The sequence below is a fragment of the Monodon monoceros genome, unplaced genomic scaffold, assembly GCF_005190385.1.
Source record: "Monodon monoceros isolate NGI ecotype Baffin Bay Population unplaced genomic scaffold, NGI_Narwhal_1 Super_Scaffold_16, whole genome shotgun sequence".
Lineage (NCBI taxonomy): Eukaryota > Metazoa > Chordata > Mammalia > Artiodactyla > Monodontidae > Monodon > Monodon monoceros.
In genome coordinates, this window is record NW_021703772.1 from 62164583 (window position 1) to 62185451 (window position 20869).

The window sequence follows — 20869 nt, forward strand, 5'->3', positions numbered from 1 at the left end:
ATTATACTCCAATAAAGATGTATAAAAAACAAGACATAAAAGATTAAAAGATCAATCCAAGAGATCCAATATCCAAGTAGTGAGAGTCCCACCAAAAGAGAATAAAGAAAATATAAGGAGAAAAGTTTTATAATAGTTTTCTATTGCTGTTTCACAAATTACCACAAAATTCAGTGGCTTAAAACAACATTTATTATCTCACACAGTTTCTGAGGGTCAGGAACCTGGGAGCAGCTTAGCTGACGGTTCTGGCTCAGCATCTCTCATGAGATCGCTATCAAACTAACAGCTGCGCAGTATTCATCTGAAAACTTGAATGGGGCTGGCAGTTTCACATCCAAGTTCACTCACATGACTGTTGGCCAGAGGCCTCAGTCCCTAACCACACAGGCCTTTCCATAGGGCTGCTCACAACATGGCAGTTGGCTTTCCCCAGAATGAGCAATCCAAGAGAAAGAAAAGCCGTCAAGAGAGAAGCCATAGTATCTTTCATAACCTAATCTCAGAAATGACATACCATCACTTCTGCCATATCTCAGTGATCATGTCTACCAATTCTGGCACAATGTCAGAGAAGACTACACAGGGCATAAATACTAACAGGTATGGATCATTGAGGATCATCTTGGAAGATGGCTATACCAGTTATCAAGAAAAATCATAGGAAAAATTTTCCTCAGAGCTTCTGATACATGAATCTTCAGACCGAAAAGGTCCATTAAGTACTAAGGAGAATGAAAAAAGATCCACCTAGATACATATCATAAAACTTCAGATCTCTAAAGATCAAACAATTATAAAAGTGTCACAGGAAAGGGAAAAAAATGCTCACCCACAAACGAATAAGAATCAAACTACCACCATACTTCTTATCAAATTAATGGCAAAAGACAAGGGAGTATTGCTTTAACAGTTGTAACAGAAAATGTGTAGCAACGGGGAATTTTATGTTCATCCAAATTAACAATCAAGCATGAGAGCAAACCAGAGTTCCATCTGGAAATATAAAGAATCAGAAAGTTTAGCTTCCAGCACAAGCATTATTGGGAATACACTTGAGGCTGCACTCCAATAAACAAGACTCCCAGAAAGACATAAGATGCAGGAAACCCCAGATCAACATGATAAGAGGAAAATCCTAAGGTAATGGCTGCAGAGCATGCCTACAGAGCAAATGGACCAGACTGGAATAGAATTTCATGCAAAGGACAGTATGATTGAGTGGGCAGAATAATAGGGATATCATAAAGGCATATTAGTTCGAAAAAAAGGCAGTTGGAAACTTCAGGAGAAACAAAAGACAATATAACAAAGTAATGGCCCAAACAGAAATGAAGAAAGGATGGTATGGTTTTAGCAATTGCAAGACTGTGAGAAAAGAGGCTATATACTAAATACAATCTCCTTAAAGTGCACTAGGAGTCAGGCCAGTGGACTCAAAAAAAAAAAAAGTAAATGAATACTAGGTTATTTTTTAGCCCTGTATTCAACAACATTCGAACAGTTATCTTAACTGTTTTTCAACATATAGAATAAACCTTTGGATGGAAGACTTGACTGCAACTGCAAAACAAAATGTTGGCAACCTTAATTTAAAAGAAAAGAAGTAACTAATAAAATGCAGAAGGTAGAGATAAGGAAAAGAAAAATGAAAACTAAGGGTGGTTATTAGTTCATTTTATATGAAGAGATATGAAAAAACTGGCTATAGATAGAACACTTAATAGAACACTTAATTGTAACACTTATTACAATTATCTTTAATCTGTAAAAACCAAAAAATATATATAATTATTAATTTTTGGAAAGAAGGAAAAGAAAACACAATGGAAAAAGTGAAAGCAGTGTCAATGAACTAAATCCTCATATTTCTTATCAGAAAGTCAACTGAACCAAACGTAAAATAGACAGCTAGTGGGAAGCAGCCGCATAGCACAGGGAGATCAGCTCGGTGCTTTGTGACCACCTAGAGGGGTGGGATAGGGAGGGGGGGAGGGAGGAAGACGCAAGAGGGAAGAGATATGGGGACATATGTATATGTATAACTGATTCACTTTGTTATAAAGCAGAAACTAACACACCATTGTAAAGCAATTATACTCCAATAAAGATGTTAAAAAAAAAAAAGTCAACTGATAGCAAGTTAATCCAATAAGCAGAATTTAGTATACTTTACATCAAAGTTATGTCCTGAACATAAACTCTACTGTTGATGGTTTAGAATACATTATGCTAAATCTGGACTGACCCTCCTCTTCACACCTCTTGTGAACATTAGTTATATATTGAACATTAGTTAATATATATATATAACTCTAGTTACATGTGCTTATGTGCATGAGACTGTATTTGCATGTCTGAATGCACATATGTGTATATATTTTAACTAAAGGCACAACTTCAGTGTATTTTCTTTCAGCATTTTTGTCTAAAAGTTAAAAGAGAGAGAGAGAAATCAATGAAATACAAGTAATAGTCAGGGAAGGGAGTATCCTGGTTAACTGAAGCCTGAGATTAATTGAGATTTAATCTATTTTTCCTACGTTTGTAAAAGATTACTCATAGCAATCTACCATCACACAGGAAAATGGCATCCTCTCTCATTGTACAAATGCTAATGCTAATCCTAATGGAAGTGAGAAGTGCATCTGATTTTAAGAAACAGTGAAGGGGTGGGCAGCAGGAAGAGACACTGAAAGTATCTGAAAACTATCTTAAGGATCTCAGAATAATTTCACAGGAAAAAATCAGAATAAGTAAATTCACAATGATGAACCTCACAAATCTAAAGGACAGTTTAACAGAAGAAAGCAGCAGGAGAATACTGTATTACTACCATCAGGAAGAACTTTCTAACAACTGTAGCTACTCAACAACAGAATGGACTGTCTATAATAAAGGTCTGATCTTCCATCACTCTATTGTTTAAATAAAGACCAGAAATCATGTTTGCAATGTTAAAAACTGGTGGATGATTGGACTAGATAATCCCTAAGGTAATTGTAACTGTAAGTATGAGAGTTCTAAACTAATAAATTTTGACTTACCAACATCCATTGCAGTTTCCATGAAGCTTTTCTGTCGTGAAGCAAATTCTGCAAGCAATTTCTGCTGCCTCTCTCTGGCCTTTTGTCGTCTAGATTAAACAGAAATAAAGTGGTAAGTACCAGACGTGCTTAAGACATACCTACTATCTTTCAGGAGTATATAATGTACGAAAGGCCCCCCACACACAGTTAAGAACAACCAATTTTCTGTACTATGTATTAAATTTCAGGTAAAATTTTATTGTCCTTAAAAGGATTCTGCTGCTTTAAAATAGTTTGACAATCACTGGGCTTAAATAGGTAAAAATAAAAGCCACGATTTACTTTAAAATGTGAAATAATAATTAGATAGAAAATTTGGATGTCCAACAACACAATTTCCTAAATATATGTCAGTTCATAGCAAGAGCAAGAAGAGTTTTAGCTAGGAATCCACAATTTAACCCCAGGTACAAATAACAGCAAACTCATTGCTAGAAGAAACTATTATGTTAAGCTATGAACAGAATCTAAAAGATAAGAATAGTCAGATTTAGGGGACTTCCCTGGTGGTCCAGTGGTTAAGAATCCGCCTTCCACTGCAGGGGACGCGGGTCCGATCCCTGGTTGGGGAACTAAGATCCCACATGCTGCAGGATCTTAGCATGTGGGAGCAACTGAGCCCACGCGTTCTGGAACCCACACGCCACAACTAGAGAGAAGCCCGCACACCGCAACAAAAGATCCAATGTGCCGAAACTAAGACCTGATGCAGCAAAAATTAATTTATTAATTAATTATTTTTAAAAAGAATAGTCAGATTTACTGTTACCTTAAAAACAGGTCTCTTCCTAAAAGAGAAATAGCAAAAAGCCAGGAAGTTTTCCAGTTTCTACCAGGAAATATTCCAAGTTTGGTTTATTTTGTTTGAAGTAAAAGAATATGAAAGAGTCTCAAATACAAGATAAAGATAAAACTATATTCCAAATCTAAGCATAAATATTCCTTTGGATTAGTTCACTTTATTCTATTTATTAATTATCCCTTATCTACTTCCAAAGAGCATTTTAATTTGAGGCTACTTGAAAAAGAAAAAAAATGACTATAACATAAGTATAAGAAAATAAAAGTAAACTAATAAAGACAGGAGATAGGCTTCCCTACATTTAAAGATGCTAGAAATACTAATAAGCATAAAATTCTACCCCCAGCAAGGTAAGGTTCATATAGTAATTCAAAACAAGAGAGGAGGGAGAGGAAGAAGAAAAAGGTTAAAAGGTAAGTTATACATTAACTCATTGGGAGAGACAAACTTTTTACTTGAACTAAACTCAAAAAGGGATTTATCATAGCCCATGATACAAAGGACATTAAAAACATAATGGATGAAAAAAAAACCATAATGGATGGAGTATACTATAGCAGTTTCTTTTAGTGACCATTTATTATATCTATATACTACAAAAGAATTTTATTAAACTGAGACTCTATGTAGTAATTTCTATGGGAAACATAAAAGAATTCTGCTATTAATCTGAAATGATTAAAGGATATAGAATTTAGAAGAATGGAATGCTGATGGTAATTTTTAGATTATTCACACATCCACTCTGACCCATTTAGTGGAGATAATCACAAACATCTATAAAATCAAGTACTGTGGTCCAGCTTACCATGAAAAGTTACATATTTTTGCCAATAAAGTTCAAGAGATTTTTAACACTCCTTTTCTAACATTTATTTTAAATGTAAGTTAGGGCCCACTTAAGAAAACTCACTGTATTACCTATTTTATAAATATAACTCTTATTTTTTATATTATATTTTATATTTTAAGCCAATATATTATTATCCAGGTTGATCACTCACCCTACTCATCAAAGTGGACTCCCAATGACATTTGCCATTTCAAAAAATTAAAAACCACTCCTGGGCTTCCCTGGTGGTGCAGTGGTTGAGAGTCCGCCTGCCGATGCAGGGGACGCGGGTTCGTGACCCGGTCCAGGAAGATCCCACATGCCGCAAAGCAGCTGGGCCCGTGAGCCGTGGCCGCTGGGCCTGCGCGTCCGGAGCCTGTGCTCCGCAACAGGAGAGGCCACAACAGTGAGAGGCCGGCGTACAGCAAAAAAAAAAAAACCACTCCTGCACTCTCTTTCCTTCCTGAACATGGAAGGTGGCACAGTGGCCTAGGACAGGGTGTCAAGACCCAACGGCCCGGCACAGGAAGGCATTCGTGTGGGGGAAAGTTACAAGAAATTGGTTACATACAAGGGAAGTAATCAAAAATTAATACATATTAAGGATTATAGGGGCCAGGTTTCTCACTATGGGAGGAGAGAGTTACAATTATGAAAAGAAGGAAAAGAAGAATAAATCCTATGGTGCTGGATTAGAATTGGGATTATCAGGTTGAACTCGCAGTCATAGTTTTTAACAACTCTCTCTCCCCTCCCTTTATCTGCCCCCCATACACACACATTTTTGCCCACTAAGAGGGTCTGTGAATGAGCTCATTAGAATGAGCACATGGACTGTAGTTTCTAAATAAGATTCTTTACTAAAAGGAACCAGGACTCTTTGGAGAAATGGCTAATACCAAACACAAGATGAACCTGGGCTATCTTCTTGGCCCAGAAAATAATTGAAAATGCTCAAAGAATGGTGGGGAGAAATCCAAAGAACACAGAAACCAGCTTGAAGGGACTCCCACTGGTCAAATCTAGAACAATTTGAGCATCAAAATGATTAATGAGCATGAAATTATAACCCATAAAATAAAATAGGAATCCATAACTCCAAACTGATATAAGTAAATAAATGAATAAACTGAAAGTTGATGGAGAACAGGATATTGCAACATCTCAAAGTATCTCCCCACAAATTACATATTAATTACAAAGGGGGGAAAAAAAGAGAGGAAAGTTACTAAGGGTAACTTGACAGTGAAGAAGTCTAACAGACACCCTCATAATCAAGTGATCAAAGTTAATCACCAGTAATTAAACAAATTAAAATCATGTGACACCTGATGGGATGCAGTCAAAAGAAAACAGCAACACTTCCATTTTTTTTTTTTTTGGCCAGGCCGCCGCAACTTGCAGGATCTTAGTTCCCCAACCAGGGATTGAACCCAGGTCATGGCAGTGAAAGCCCGGAATACTAACCACTAGGCCACCAGGCAACTCCCCAGCAACACTTCCTTGATATTCCTCTCAAAGGTGCATCATCGGAATCCAAACGTAATAGGAAAGGAGACAAGCCCAAGTTGAGGGACATTCTACAGTGTCTATTGCTCTATAATCTTCAAAAGTGCCAAGGTCAAGAAAATAAAGGAAAAACTGAGGAAACTATTCCATGCTGAAGGAGGCCAAAGAGACATGACAACAAAATGCAATGAGTGATTCTGGACTGGATCTTTTTGCTCTGAGACACGTTACTGGGACAACTGTCAAAACTTGGGATCTAAGGATTTTATCGTACTAAATAAAATGTTGATTCCCTTATTTTGAAAGGTGTATTCTGATTAGGTAAGAAAACGACCTTATTCCTAAAAAACACGCACTAAAGTATTCCAGGGTAAAGCAACTTACTCTGAAATGATCCAAAAGTTCTTTGTATTATCCTTGAAACATTTCTGTAAGTTTGAGATTTCTTCAAAATAAAAAGGTTTTAAAAATTAAACCCATCCTCAAAGGACAAAAATTTGTCATCAAGGAAGAAATGGAAACAAACAAAAATGTGCCGTAGATGCTCAAAGACATATGAGACCTCCAAAAATGTTTAATAATAATAGCACTGATAGAATATGTGTTTGGTCTCCTATACTACTCCTTTGTAAACTTATAATAAACTTATAAGTTTCAGTATGTTTCTTTAATTAAAACAATGAGCTACGCACTCTACAGCTCACCTTTAAATACATACATGTACATTTACATTTAGAATACATATGGCTGTCACCATATGTATTCTAAATGTAAATGATAACTAACTCAAGCATGCTAAATGCACAAGCACTGACTATCTTTGATTCCATTTACCTTACAAACTAATCAGCTATGATTATAGCTGATAAACATCCAGGTGATTAGCCTCAGATGGCCAAAAGTGGGGATGGGGGGTGGTAATATAAAATCTTCAACTGTACCATACATTAGTTTAAAGCATTAAAAATAAAAATTACCTTTCTTCTTTGTCCAGGGTTTTCTTCTCTGCAGCAGTGATCTTTTTGGGTGGTACAGGAGGGGTCACTTTTCTACATATCTCTTCAATGATGCGTTTGTTCATTCTGCTTTGCAATGCAGCTTTTAGTAAAATTCTTTCTACTGCAGTTATACCATCTCCATGACTATATTTAGGTATATCTGGTTGGATTAAAATTTCTATGTCATCAAGCCAGGGAGGATAGTAGGAGTTTTGTTTTCCTGAGAGTTTGTGGTGAAGTTTAATTAACAAAGACAATATGCTTTCTTTAATTTCCAAAATGGCTGTAGTTAACTGTGGAGCTGAACCAGGTGCAGACCATTTATTTGAAGTTTTAGGACGAACCACCTGATTTGCTTCACTGCTATTGCGATTGATGATCTCCTGAAACTTCTTTCTACGCTCTGCTACTAAGCTGAAAACTTGAGCTGTACCAGAATTCTACCATTCAAAAGAGAAAGAAAAAGAAAAATCAAGAGAAGTTATTCAAGTGTCAAGTTTAAAACCATATTAGTACTACATTTTCAAAAGGGAATGTTCAAAGTTTCATCCAAAGATTTATTTTATTTAATAGATTTGCTCTTTAAGTAAATCTGTCTCTTCACTTCTCTCAAATATACTTAGTCCCCCTCAACCTGGAAACGATCGAGGAGAAAGGCGATTAGCCACAGTAACACCTGTTTTACAACCTCCTGGGCCTACCTACCAGGGAAAATAGACAAAGCTTGAGTAGTTTCTACAGCCATATTAAAGAGGAATCATAAACAAAGTACTTCATCAGATTAAAAGAATAAAAGCTATTCTATCCAACATTCATCAAGAATACTACACTCTTTACCAACTTCTAGAAGACCATGATATCTTCCACTTAAGAAAATTATAAATTAATTTTTTACCAAATTAATGAATCTGAACTGCTAATTAATTTCATTTTTAAGGAACTTCAAAAGTTTGAAAATTAATTCTAACACAAATGCTTTAAGTTACTAAAGTGAAATATAAAGATGAAAAATCAAACTAATCTCTTTCATATTTAAATATCACTATAATTTGTTATTTGAACAGATTTTTTAAAACTATTTCTCTCAATAATTTATCTTCAAACTAGCCTTTTCTGCTAAAGCAGTCAAACTGCATTAGGGCTCTTAGAAATCATCTTTTAATTAAGATACAAGCTAGTTTAATGGATTTCATTAGTTTTTTTTAAGCAAGCATAGAAAGGATACTTCAATCAGTTGAGCTTTTTATGAGCTAAATTATAACATACATTATTTTTTTTTAACATCCAAGCTGTTTTTCAACGTACTCTGTATCAGCATTAGAGGCAAAGGCTGCCGCTTATAGATTCCAATATTTTAATCAAAATTCTTTATGGTGTTCACAGCAAAAACATATTGTCAAAGACAAAGAAAGTTCCTACAAATGGACTCTTCAACAAGAAATGTCTGATTCAATGTTCTTTACTTGCAAAAATCTATATTGTAGGAATTAGAGGTATTTAAATTTAGTTACTTGCCCTGTCATATCAAGATTTTTCATTTCTGCTTTCTATAAATTAATTAAGCTACATGCAATGAGAGAGCTGATTTTCAAAATGCATCCAAATACACAATATATGGAGTTTAAGATTTTTGTGGGCTTTATTTTATCAAAGTTAATTAACTGCCATAGGAGCAAAAAAAAAAAAAAGTTGTGAATGGGCATGCCACCAGCAACTAAAGATTAAATTTATTTTGATTTAGGGAACGTTCACTTTTAAGATGTTAGTAACAATGCTAAATGTAAACAGGCTGAAATGTGCCGCTTATAATTGGCCCAAAATACTAACACTACTAAGAAAAACCCACTAGTAAATATGCAGTATTATTTTTTAAGTTCAATAATATGAATTTTCTTTAAAATTAAGCTGAAATTACTGCGTTTAAAAAACACACACACACATTAAACATTTTTTAATCTAATCATATTAATTAAACACACACATATACACACAAATACTTCAGCATTTGTCCCCATTTCCAGTTAAAGCCATATTGCTAGTTAATGCAAATATTATATGCTTCTACCTCTCTTTGAAGAACTTTAGGCCGACGTGAACTCTGGCAGATTAAAGGAAAAAGATGGGTGAGGCAAAAGTTGCTTAGATATATCAGAGGAAATAAAAGACAATTTAAAATTATCTACAACCACATTTATTTTTCTTTTAGATATGACAGGATGATCTAAATGACACAACCCAACATAACAAAGTCTTTCCTTTTTTTTGTTCTCTCTTTTACACTTACTTGTAAAGAACCCAAGCTATCAGAGCTGGTACTTGCAGGTGAGTCTCTCTTCACTTCTGGAGCAGTCTCTGGAACTCTCACTCTAACATAATTTATAAAGTGTCGCATGTTTGATACTAAGTTACTACCAGGAAACCAACTGTCATGACAACGTTCTGGTCCACCTACTGATGCCTAAAACATAAACATAATGAATATCAAACCTTGCCAATCTGGTCTAAGGTACAATGGAAATGTAACAAGCCCAAATAATAGTCTATTGCCTGTCATATTCCTGAATCCCTTATAGTCTCATTCACAAATCACAAAGTGCTAATAAAACCAAATACAAACACAAAATTTTAGAACAAATTTCTCAGTACTAATATAGGTTAAGTCCAATGGAAGTCAGCTAAACTTCTCCAGAAAAAAATACACTTTTCAATTTGGAAATACTTAGTACAGAATATTATTCATCAACCATTAGGAATAACTCATAATACAATCAAATAATGCTAATTTGGACTAACTGTAGAAGAAAGTCTGAAAAATCAACCAAAAGTCTGACTTAGTCTTAGAGGAATCGTAATGACCTTTTAATATCTATGAAAGAATATATGTTGACTCAACTTAGAATATAAAGTACAGCCTAGTCTTTTTACTTGTCTGGTTTTTTCTTGTTTGTTTTTTTGCTGTTATTATGTTGTGTTGTATTCTGTCTTTTTGGAGGGAGGGGATGAGGAAAATATCAATTAATTATAAAATCAATTTGTAGTGACAATTACTTTTATGGAAGTGATACTTATAAAATCCTGAAACAGATTAACAACTTGTATTCTTAAGTAAACATTCTCCCTTATAACAATACTTACTCCATTAACTTAAAACCTTTACAGAAACAATTTGCTATTCAAAATTAATCCCTAATCAAATTATTAGAATTTCTAGACTGAATTCCTAACATAACAATTATTTACCAGTAATCAATGCTATTAGCATAACACCAAAAGTACACTAACCATGTTTCTTACATCTACATATTATGAATTACGAATTTCAAATTCAATAATTCTACAAATGGAGTTTAATGTATTAGTGAAACCTCTCAAAGAACATATGTACGTGAAGATTAAAAAGGGCCTTTTCCAATAGTTCTTAGGAAGATTTTCATCTGAGTATGATGAATCCATAAATACCTTTCAAGATGACATACAACCTTTTATTAAGGCATGTCATAACTTCAACATTTAAAAATACAAGAAACTACTTACCTCTTCATCTGATTCCTCTTCAGCTGAATTTTCAAGTCCTAATTCAATCAGATATAAAACCATGCAGAGTACATGTTCTGACAGATTTTGATGATCCATCAAAATCTTTAAAAAGGGAAAAGATGCCCTGTAATTACTTTTTTCCCACAAAACATATTTCACTTAAATATCAAAAAATATTTTAATGCTATAGATGAAAGTAACATAAAATACATATACACATATATATGTGTATGTATGCATATGTACATATATATACATATATATACAAAATTCATAATCAGATACATGAATAAAGCCATACCTTGGTGAAAAGACAAAAATAAAACCAGTAAAACAGGTTCCTTCTCAAGATCACACAGTATTTTAGGCAATATCCAGAGATATTAGTTCACTGATTTCCTAAAGGTTAAGACATTAAATAATCCACTAAAACCATTATTATAAAAATACTAGTATCTAATAAAGTAATTTAACAAGACTATTTTACATTCTAAGTTGCTGACACTCTTCTCCTGATGACAAAGATATCAGATAAATAAGTTTGTAAAATAGGATAATTCATGCAAATGTGTTTGGCATAGCACCTGGCATATAACTGGGAGCAAAATAATTGTTTATGGAACATTAATATTCTTAAAATCTGTCTCTAAAATTAAAGTTCTGAACCTGAGTGTTTTGTGTTGTTGTGTAAATGTGTATGCAATGTGTGGTTTATATGAGTGAGAAAGGAAAAAGAAATGCAAGTGGTTAGGAGAGAGGCTTCTCTGAGGAAATACTGATAAATCTGACCTTATACACGGAATACACAATGCAAGCCTTACACATTTTATGCAGGACTTTGGGGCTAACCTACACCAATCACTCATTCAATATGATGCAACAAACTATTAACCAGAAGACACATAAAATACCATAAGAAAAAAACAGCCTGGCAACTATCATGTTGTCTTCATTATTTAAAAAAAAAAAAAGCCATCTGGTCAAACTATGGAAGGGGTAAGAGGAAGAGCTTCTGCGGGGAGTGGCATTGTCAGCTGCAGATGAGGCTACAGAGAACAAAAAAAGAGGCCAGTCTAGGCTGAGCCTAGCAGAAACTGCCCAAACGGCAGAGGGAGCTTGGAAAGGACTTAGTCACTTAGGAGCTAATCTACTGTGACTAAAAAATAAAGACTTTCAGTTCACTGACTTTCTAATGCTTATTCTGACTACTGAGAAGGCTTTTCCATTCATATTTTGTGTGGCACAGTGGTGAGGAGAATAGACTTTCAAAATCTTTTAAAAACCTGTTTTTTAATACAAATTCTGTATATACTTCGCTATTTGACCTTGAGCAACATCTGGCCTTAAGTTTTCTCATCTTTAAAACTGGAATAGTAGTCCAGAATTATTGCAACGATTACATGATCACTATCTGTAACTTGCTTCATACAGTATCTAGCAATTGGTGTTCAATAAATAGTAGATAGGTGGTATGGATAGTGGGAGGAGCAAGAACAGTAAGAGGGGACTGAAGGCTGGGAGGCAACAAAGGTCATGTTTTCTAATCCAGTACTTTACAGGGAGGAAACCAAGGCTCAGCCACACACTCAGCTAGCACAAGCAATACTAGAACAGTTTCAAACTCCCAAGGACTGCCTATCATTACTACTCTGCCTCCTCTTAATAAATAGAGCATTACTAGCTAAAATCAAATAAATTTTGGCTTGAAATCCTATGGCATTACATCTTACAACTTCAAATGAGTAACTTAAGGGCTAAGAAAAGAAAAAACTTTATTAGGTACTACAAAAAAAAATAAAAATGGTTTCTGGGGATTTTTATCAACATGTTCTATATTAAAGTTTTTTAATATTAAACATGGCAGGAGATGAAATGGTTTACTGACACTGATTTTTAGAAAGTTGACCTGCCAATGCAATGTCAATTAAAGGTTCTTCTACTATCATAAAAGTCATGAAAACTATTACAAAGTTGAGATTTTAAAAAATTTGTTCATAATAATCTTATAACAATATTGCCTTTCTATTTTTGATGAAATATTATTTTTACAGTAAGCAAATAAAAAGGTTGAAAAAATTTAACTTGAAAGGACACAAATCATTTGCAGTAGGCTTCTTTAATTTTTAAATCAAGAATTACTGACATTTATTATCTGTAAGATGTTACGGAAAAACCCAAAGAAACTTTTTGCCCAACCCAATATATGTACTTAGCTTCACTATCTGAACTAGTTATTTAATCTCTAAAACTTAAAAATCATATCTGAAAAATGAGAATAACAACAGAACTTTCACTCATAAGGAAGTTTCCTAGAATTAAACAAAGTAATGTATATAAGTGTATATAAAGTATTTGAAACAAAATCTGGCACTAAGTAGACATTCAAAAAAAAAAATCTATTTGTAAAAAATCAAAACCACAAATATCTTTTTAGTAAGAAAAAATATTCTACTTTTTTTAATGAAAAAAGAACATTTTAAATCATTTTACTGAATAATTCTCTTAGAAATTAATGAAAATAAACCATTCAAGATGTTTTTTTGAGGCGCATGTCTAAAATTTTAACAGGAGTAATTTTTACAAGTAAAACAAAAAACTGGTCGTGGGGTAGAGTTAAAAAGAATAGGGGGTACAGAAATCTAAAAGTTATATTTGTTTACACAGCAAACAAGAAAAAAACTAAAGTGTCTACTTAACTAAATTTAATTTAAGTAATTTAAATAATGCATATGTAGTAATTGTAAATTTGCCTAACAAATAGGCTTACTTTTTTAATTTAATTTTTAATTTTTCAAATTCTAATTAGAAAGAAGAAACAATAGTTTTTTTGTATCTAACTGTATAATGTTTATCGTGTCTAGTTACTTTATAAATGTCTATAGTTATTTTACCTATATAACATGAGTATAGTTTGTCTTTCATTTCTTATCCAGGTTAGAACATAAATATGCCTGTTATATATATATATACACATACTCTATGACATTATGTATACAATTTTTGAGTACACAACTAATGTTAGCCAAATAAGTAAGTCCGTTCTGTGTGAGAAGACCCAAGGATAAAACAAATTCTAGGTAACAAAAAAGTAAAAGCATCACCTTTTGAGTTTCTAAGGTATTTAATGAAAGAAAATCCTTAATGGTGTCACTTAGGAGCCCATTCAAATCCCTCCATGTCACATTCCTGATCAGAGGAAGAAAGCCAAGAGAACAAGCCTAAACACAGGGTCACTGGCTCCTATGGCTGCCATGTTAGTTTTGTCATTTTAGTGGATTCTGGTGGTTGTTTGGTCCCTACTGTTCATTTCATTCTTCCTGTACTCACACAATATTTCACTTCTTGTGGCACAGAAACCATAAAAAAAATTCCTATCTGAAACTGATAATATGAATAGTTTCCCCCAAAAAATGGTATAGCTGTTATTCTCAACTTAGATTTGAAATTACATAAAGAATACAATTCATATATATGTGATTATGACATACCCTCACACATCTTAAACATATAAATACATTTTACTTTATAAATAGTATTTTTATGTAAATATTATCCTTTAGCACTTTTATTTACAAATTATGGTAATAAATTCTAATCTGAGTCTTTCTATTTGAATTACTACTGTACCTTGTAAAGCAGAGTGAATAGCACAATGTGTAAAGTTTTACAGTGCAAAAGTCTCATGAGACCTTTATAGCTGGGATGGAGTGGCGTCCTTTTCTTATAGGGAGGCCAGGGATTTCCAGGGAATTTTCCACTCTGTTTTAAACTGTAAAAATAAAACAATACTAAAATTAGATGATAGACTCAAGATTAAAATGTAATTTAAATAGTGATTCCATAGCTTCATCACACACTATATATGTTACTTCAGCACTTTTTGGAATAGCCTTAGGTACAGATCATAACTTCCTCTACCTTTTTCTGGATGTATCATATTATTGATTCATTACCATTGAACTCACAGCCAACAGCACTATAACAAGCCTGAACAAAGCTTATCTGACAACAAATTTTCTCTGTAAGGCACATCAAAGCCTTCTTGCTCTCCGGAACACTAAACAGCACTGTGGCACTACACTTGGGGACCATTTTAAACAACAAAATCACCAAAGGACAAAAATGCAAAAACATAGCACTAAATTGGCCATGAAAAGGACACGTTTACAGTATGAGCTGAAACAAGAGGGTAGAGTTTTGCTTTGTTCCACTTCAACCTAGGTGCCCTCTGCATATCCACCGAGATCTGTGACTAACCAAGAAATTGCTCCGAGTATCGATTTCAGGCATAAACATAAATTTTACCAAGTAGCCAAATTTGCAAAATAGAATTTGCAAATAATGAGGATCAATTGTATATGACAGAATTAGCATTACAAATCAGTGAGAAAAGGATGGATTGTTCAATAAATAGTCCTGGAGCTGGTTTTCTGTAGGGGAAAAAAAAAAATAAATCACTACTTCACTCTACATATAAAAATCAACTCCAGGTGGATTAAAAATCCAAATATAAAAGTAAAACTTTAGAACTGATAAACTTTAGACAATCTAACAGAAAAATCATCAAAGAATAATCCATACACCAATCTCATACCAAGAATCATGAAGGGAAATTAATAAGTATTTTTTAAAGGCTCAACCTCACCCAGTAATCCAGAGAATGCAAGTGAGTTATACATTCAGCACTTGAAGTTAAAATGACAGAATGAACATAAATATTTAATTTTACTTTCACTCAAAACTCCAATAAAAATATAGTAATGGTATTTCTTAAAGGATGAAAAGCACCAGGATGAAGAAAATCCAAAAAAAAAAAAATGCAAACTTTTGTCAATCGGAAAGCAAATGGATACATGTTGACTCTAGTAAACCTAAGAAAGCCAAATCACAGGAAGGCAATGCGGACAGCTGAGAATCAACCCCAATTACACTGCAGAATCCTCAAAAGGCTCAGAAACTGGAAACATCTGGTTCTTCAATAACTGGAGTTGGGGAGATAGGAGGCTAAAATGAGGATTGGATGAAAACTGCTTCTCCCCGACCCCAACAGAATTCTGGCTAGAGAATTCATCTCTGGAGAAGGTAAAACGCAAGCACAGTTAAGGGTAGGAGGATGGGCGATTAAAATCATCGTATGCCTAGAAAGTCCAGGTGTCCTTTGAGAGCCACTGAGATTTCACCCTCTTTATGCAAATTCCTTCTTAGAAATCTTTGTCTCTGAAGTTTTCTTAAGCTATGGTATTGACCTAAAACAATAGGAGGAGGTATGGCCAAGACCAAACTGCTTGAGTCCCATTATTCTTGCATTTGGAACACTCTCTATGGCAGACTGTATTGTTGTTACCAACTGTTGGATCACTTCCTTAAAAGAGGAGGACATCCCTGCTCATTGCCATATGACATGAGGTGCCTCACTGCTAGTACATTACATATTTCCACCCCATCACCAGGCTTAAAGTGAGCCAGTAGAATGTGAGAAAAATGACAGAGGAAAAAAAAGAAAGTCATCATATGCATTTTGACTCAGAACACTCAGGCTCTGACTCCATTCAGTTTACAAAATAATGGCAGCCAGACCATTACCTTCTAGGCAATATTTGAAAATACTTCTCTGAGGAATCTGACAAAACCAAAAAGGAAATTCTAAAGAGACTAACATAAGGGCTTCTCAACAAACCTGCCTGCCCAAATCACACCATGTTAAAGCTCAGAATCTACAAAGATCCACCAAGGCATGGAGAGCTCTTCACCACAAGCAGCCAGAATTATCAGACATCCAAAGAATGCAGCTAACATAAAAGCTACAGACTGAACAGTAGAAAACTCAACTTAGAGGAAACAAATATCATGTAGGGAGGGGGAAAAATCTTAAAAATAATAAATTACAAGGAGAGGCAACATGGTTTCCTGTTACATGGGTTTGGAAGGGGAAACTCAGTACAGCCCACATACCCCGTGTTAGCAGAATTTCCTGACATCTATATGAGGTGAGAACACCTAGAAACAGGAAAGAATGAATTCATAGTTTGGTCTCCCTATAGGAGATGATTTTTCCTGAATATCTTCTGAGACAAGGACAGGAAAAGTTGACCTTTTCAGCATTTCAAGATCCTTTCTGCCTGTGGGTATGTTAGGAGCAAAGGCATATCCTCAAGATGCTGATGTGATTCCTCAACGTAATATCGATGAGAAAATGACCCAGACAAGACGAAGAAGAGGAGGAAATGGCAGCTTCTCAGGGACTGTTGACATTCCAGGATGTAGTCATAGAATTTTCTCAGGATAAGTGGGAATTTCTGGACAGCACTCAATGGGAATTGTACAGGGATGTGATATTAGAGAACTATAAAAACCTGGTCTCCTTGGGTCCTGTCTCTAAGCCAGACCTGGTCACCTTTATGGAGCAAAAGAAGGGTCCCTGGGACGTGAAGGGAATGGAGACAATAGCCATACACCCAGGAACTGGGGACCCCACCCAGGTGGAGGATGGTGACTTCAGGCTGAGCATAAGAATCCTGGGGTACCACCCTGTTTCCTCACCACCAACCAACCAGAAGAAAGTCACACACCCTGCAGCCCTCAGCCCAAATTTTGCCTATAAAAACTTCTCCCTGAAAACCATGGGGGTATTTGGGGTTTTTTACAGCACAAGCCACCTGTTCTCTTTGCTTAGCCCTGCAATAAACCTTTCTCTGCTCAAAAAAAAAAAAACTACCATCAACATACCAAAGAAATGAATTGCATCTATGATTCAAGAAGAGGATGCCATTAAGTTTGATTTTAAAAAAAAAAACTGGTTTCTATATAAAACTATAGTGGCTACATATAAGCATAATCTTCAAAGCAATCTCAAGAGCCTATGATTAAATGTTTCAATTATTCTATTTCATTTAGCATAGAAAAGCAATTTTTAGTTTTTATTTTATTTCTTTGTTTGCTTTAAGCACTAGGCCCCTAAATACGCAGCACCTAGATTAATAAAGTGTTCTGAAATAAAGGTTATATATTTGTTCAAGGCAGCAGGTAATACCATTCTGACTGCTCTTTTCAAAATCATTAATGAAATAATGCAAATGAAAAGCTACATGACAACAAAAAAAAATTTTAAGTGACTCAAAACCAACACTTAATTATTGACTAGCTTGAGACATAAATGACATATATAAACTCATACATCATACTTTAAAACACGGGCCAGCAGCCATTAACCTTCAAGATGGGAGATGGGAAGCAACAGAAATATCAGAAATTACAGTTCAAAAAGATTTGCTTTCCAGCTGAATTTAAAGTAACCACTATATAAAAATCACATTTGTCTTTTGGAAATGGTCTAGACAATAGTTCCAACACTGCCATTAACAAACGTATTTCACTGAACTCCTCTGGACCACAATGTCCTCATATGTAAAATATAACAATGAATTGAATGGATGGTTTTCCAACTGTTGGTTTGTTTTTGTTCTTGTTGTTTTTTGTTTTTGTTTTTCTCATTTTAAAAGCTGAATTGCCCATTAAGGGGTATTTGGAAGGGAGTGAGGAAAACGGGATGAGCCACCTCCACTCTCTTAGGCCTTCTGTTGCTGTTGCCCAACCCCCTCTTCCAGTGATGGCTCCAAAGACATTTCTACAGAAGCTGGAGAGATCTTGAAGGGCTTTTCCAGCAATAAGATCCTAAAATTCTAAAGGTCCAAACATCACACAATGAAAATGGCTTATTTTCACTTAAACTCTCAGCACAAAAAAATTTTAAGAAACTTACTTTTCATTCATTTAGCAATTACTGATTATCTACAGAGTGCCCTGCATCGAGGTAGATTCTAAAGACATAATAGCAGGACTTCCCTGGTGGTGAAGTGGTTAAGAATCCGCCTGCCAAAGCAGGGGATAAGGGTTTGAGCCCTAGTCCGGGAAGATCCCACATGCTGTGGAGAAACTAAGCCCATGCGCCACAACTACTGAGCCTATGCTCTAGAGCCCAAGAGCCACAACTACTGAGGCCGTGTGCCACAACTACTGAAGCCCGTGCACCTAGAGTGCATGCTCCACAAAAAGAGAAGCCACCGCAATGAGAAGCCTGTACACTGCAACGAACAGTAGCCCGCTCGCCACAAGAAGAAAAAACCTGCACGCAGCAACAAAGACCCAGCACAGCCAAAATAAATAAATAAATAGGGACCTTCGAGATGGTGGAAGAGTAAGACGTGCAGATCACCTTCCTCCCTACAAACACATCAGAAATACATCTACATGTGGAACAGCTCCTACAGAACACCTACTGAACACTGGCAAAAGACCTCAGACTTCCCCAAAGGCAAGAAACTTCCCACGTACCTGGGTAGGGCAAAAGAGAAAAGAAAAAAACAGAGACAAAAGAATAGGGACGGGGGCTTCCCTGGTGGCGCAGTGGTTGAGAGTCCGCCTGCCGATGCAGGGGACACGGGTTCGTGCCCCGGTCTGGGAAGATTCCACATGCTGCGGAGAGGCTAGGCCCGTGAGCCATGGCCGCTGAGCCTGCGCGTCCAGAGCCTGTGCTCCACAACGGGAGAGGCCACAACAGTAAGAGGCCCGCGTACCGCAAAACAACAAAACAACAACAACAACAACAACAAAAAGAATAGGGACGGGACCTGCATCCAGGGGAGGGAGCTGTGAAGGAGGAAAAGTTTCCACACACTAGGAAGCTCCTTCACTGGCAGAGACGGGGAGTGGGCGGGGGGGGGAAGCGTCAGAGTCACAGAGGGGTGCAATAACAGAGGTGCAGAGGGCAAAGCAGAGAGATTCCCGCACAGAGGATCGGTGCCAACCAGCACTCACCAGCCTGAGAGGCTGGTCTGCTCACCAGCGGGGACAGGTTGGGGGCTGGGAGTTGAGGCTCCTGCTTCAGAGGTCAGATCCCAGGGAGAGGACTGGGGTTGGCTGTGTGAACACAGCATGAAGGGGGCTAGTGCGCCACAGCTAGCCAGGAGGGAGTCCAGGAAAAAGTCTGGACCTGCCTAAGAGGCAAGAGACCATTGTTTCGGGGTGCGTGAGGAGAGGGGATTCAGAGCACCACCTAAATGAGCTCCAGAGATGGATGCAAGCCACGGCTATTGGCATGGACACGAGAGACGGGCATGAAACGCTAAGGCTGCTGCTGTAGCCACCAAGAAGCCTGAGGGCAAGCACAGGTCACTAACCACACCTCCCCTCCCGGGAGCCTGTGCAGCCCGCCACTGCCAGGGTCCCGTGATCCAGGGACAACTTCTCTGGGAAAACACATGGCGTGCCACAGGCTGTTGCAACATCACGCCTGCCTCTGCTGCCACAGGCTCACCCCGCATTCCGTGCCCCTCCCTCCCCGTGGCCTGAGTGAGCCAGAGCCCCCTAATCACCTGCTATTTCAACCCCATCCTGTCAGGGCGGGGAAGAGACACCCTCAGGCGACCTACACGCAGAGGCGGGGCCAAATCCAAAGCTGAACCCCGGGAGCTGTGCAAATAAAGAAGAGAAAGGGAAATTTCTCCCAGCAGCCTCGGGAGCAGCGGATTAAATCTCCACAGTCAACTTCAAGTACCCTGCATCTGTGGAATACCTGGATAGACAACAAATCATCCCAAACTTGAGGTGGTGCAATTTGGGAGAAACTGTAGACTTGGGTTTGCTTTCTGCAGCTAATTTGTTTCTGATTTTATGTTTATCTTAATTTAGTATTTAGGGCTTATTATCACTGGTAGATTTGTTTATTGATTTGGTTGCTCTCTTTTTTTTTATATATATAGATAGATAGATATTGTTTCCTTTTTCTCTTTTTGTGAGTGTGTATGTGTATGCTTCTTTGTGTGATTTTGTATGTATAGCTTTGCTTTTACCATTTGTCCTAGGGTTCTGTCTGCCCGTTATTTTTTTGTTTGTGTTTTTATTTTTTAGTATAGTTTTTAGTGCTTGATATCATTGGTGGATTTGTTTTTTGGTTTGGTTGCTCTCTTCTTTCTTTCTTTTTTTTAAAAATTACTCTAGTATTTTTTTATTTTTAATCATATTTTTTTATTTTTTATTTTAATAATTTTATTTTTTTTTCTCTTCTTTCTTTCTTTTTTTTTCTCCCTTTTCTTCTGAGCCACGT

General features: G+C 36.2%; 2 protein-coding genes across 2 annotated transcripts in view; one reads left to right on the plus strand and one right to left on the minus strand.

Annotated features, from left to right (window-relative positions):
- Nucleotides 1–20869, minus strand: part of UBR3 (ubiquitin protein ligase E3 component n-recognin 3) — a 229015-nt gene that overhangs the window by 102617 nt on the left and 105529 nt on the right. Inside the window, exons 20-24 of the mRNA XM_029224835.1 lie at nt 14395–14536; nt 10765–10869; nt 9515–9688; nt 7210–7670; nt 3048–3136 (exon numbers count right to left, since the gene is read on the minus strand). Of these exons, the coding sequence (XP_029080668.1) occupies nt 3048–3136; nt 7210–7670; nt 9515–9688; nt 10765–10869; nt 14395–14536 (971 nt within the window). The remainder of the gene's footprint in view (nt 1–3047; nt 3137–7209; nt 7671–9514; nt 9689–10764; nt 10870–14394; nt 14537–20869) is intronic.
- Nucleotides 16992–17520, plus strand: LOC114896960 (zinc finger protein 736-like). The gene has a single exon (XM_029225573.1). The coding sequence runs from the start codon at nt 16992–16994 to the stop codon at nt 17502–17504; it is 513 nt and encodes a 170-aa protein (XP_029081406.1). The 3' UTR covers nt 17505–17520.

Bases quoted from the DNA above. Each gene is read 5' to 3' on its own strand.
- LOC114896960 (XM_029225573.1), top strand. From the start codon at position 16,992: ATGGCAGCTTCTCAGGGACTGTTGACATTCCAGGATGTAGTCATAGAA.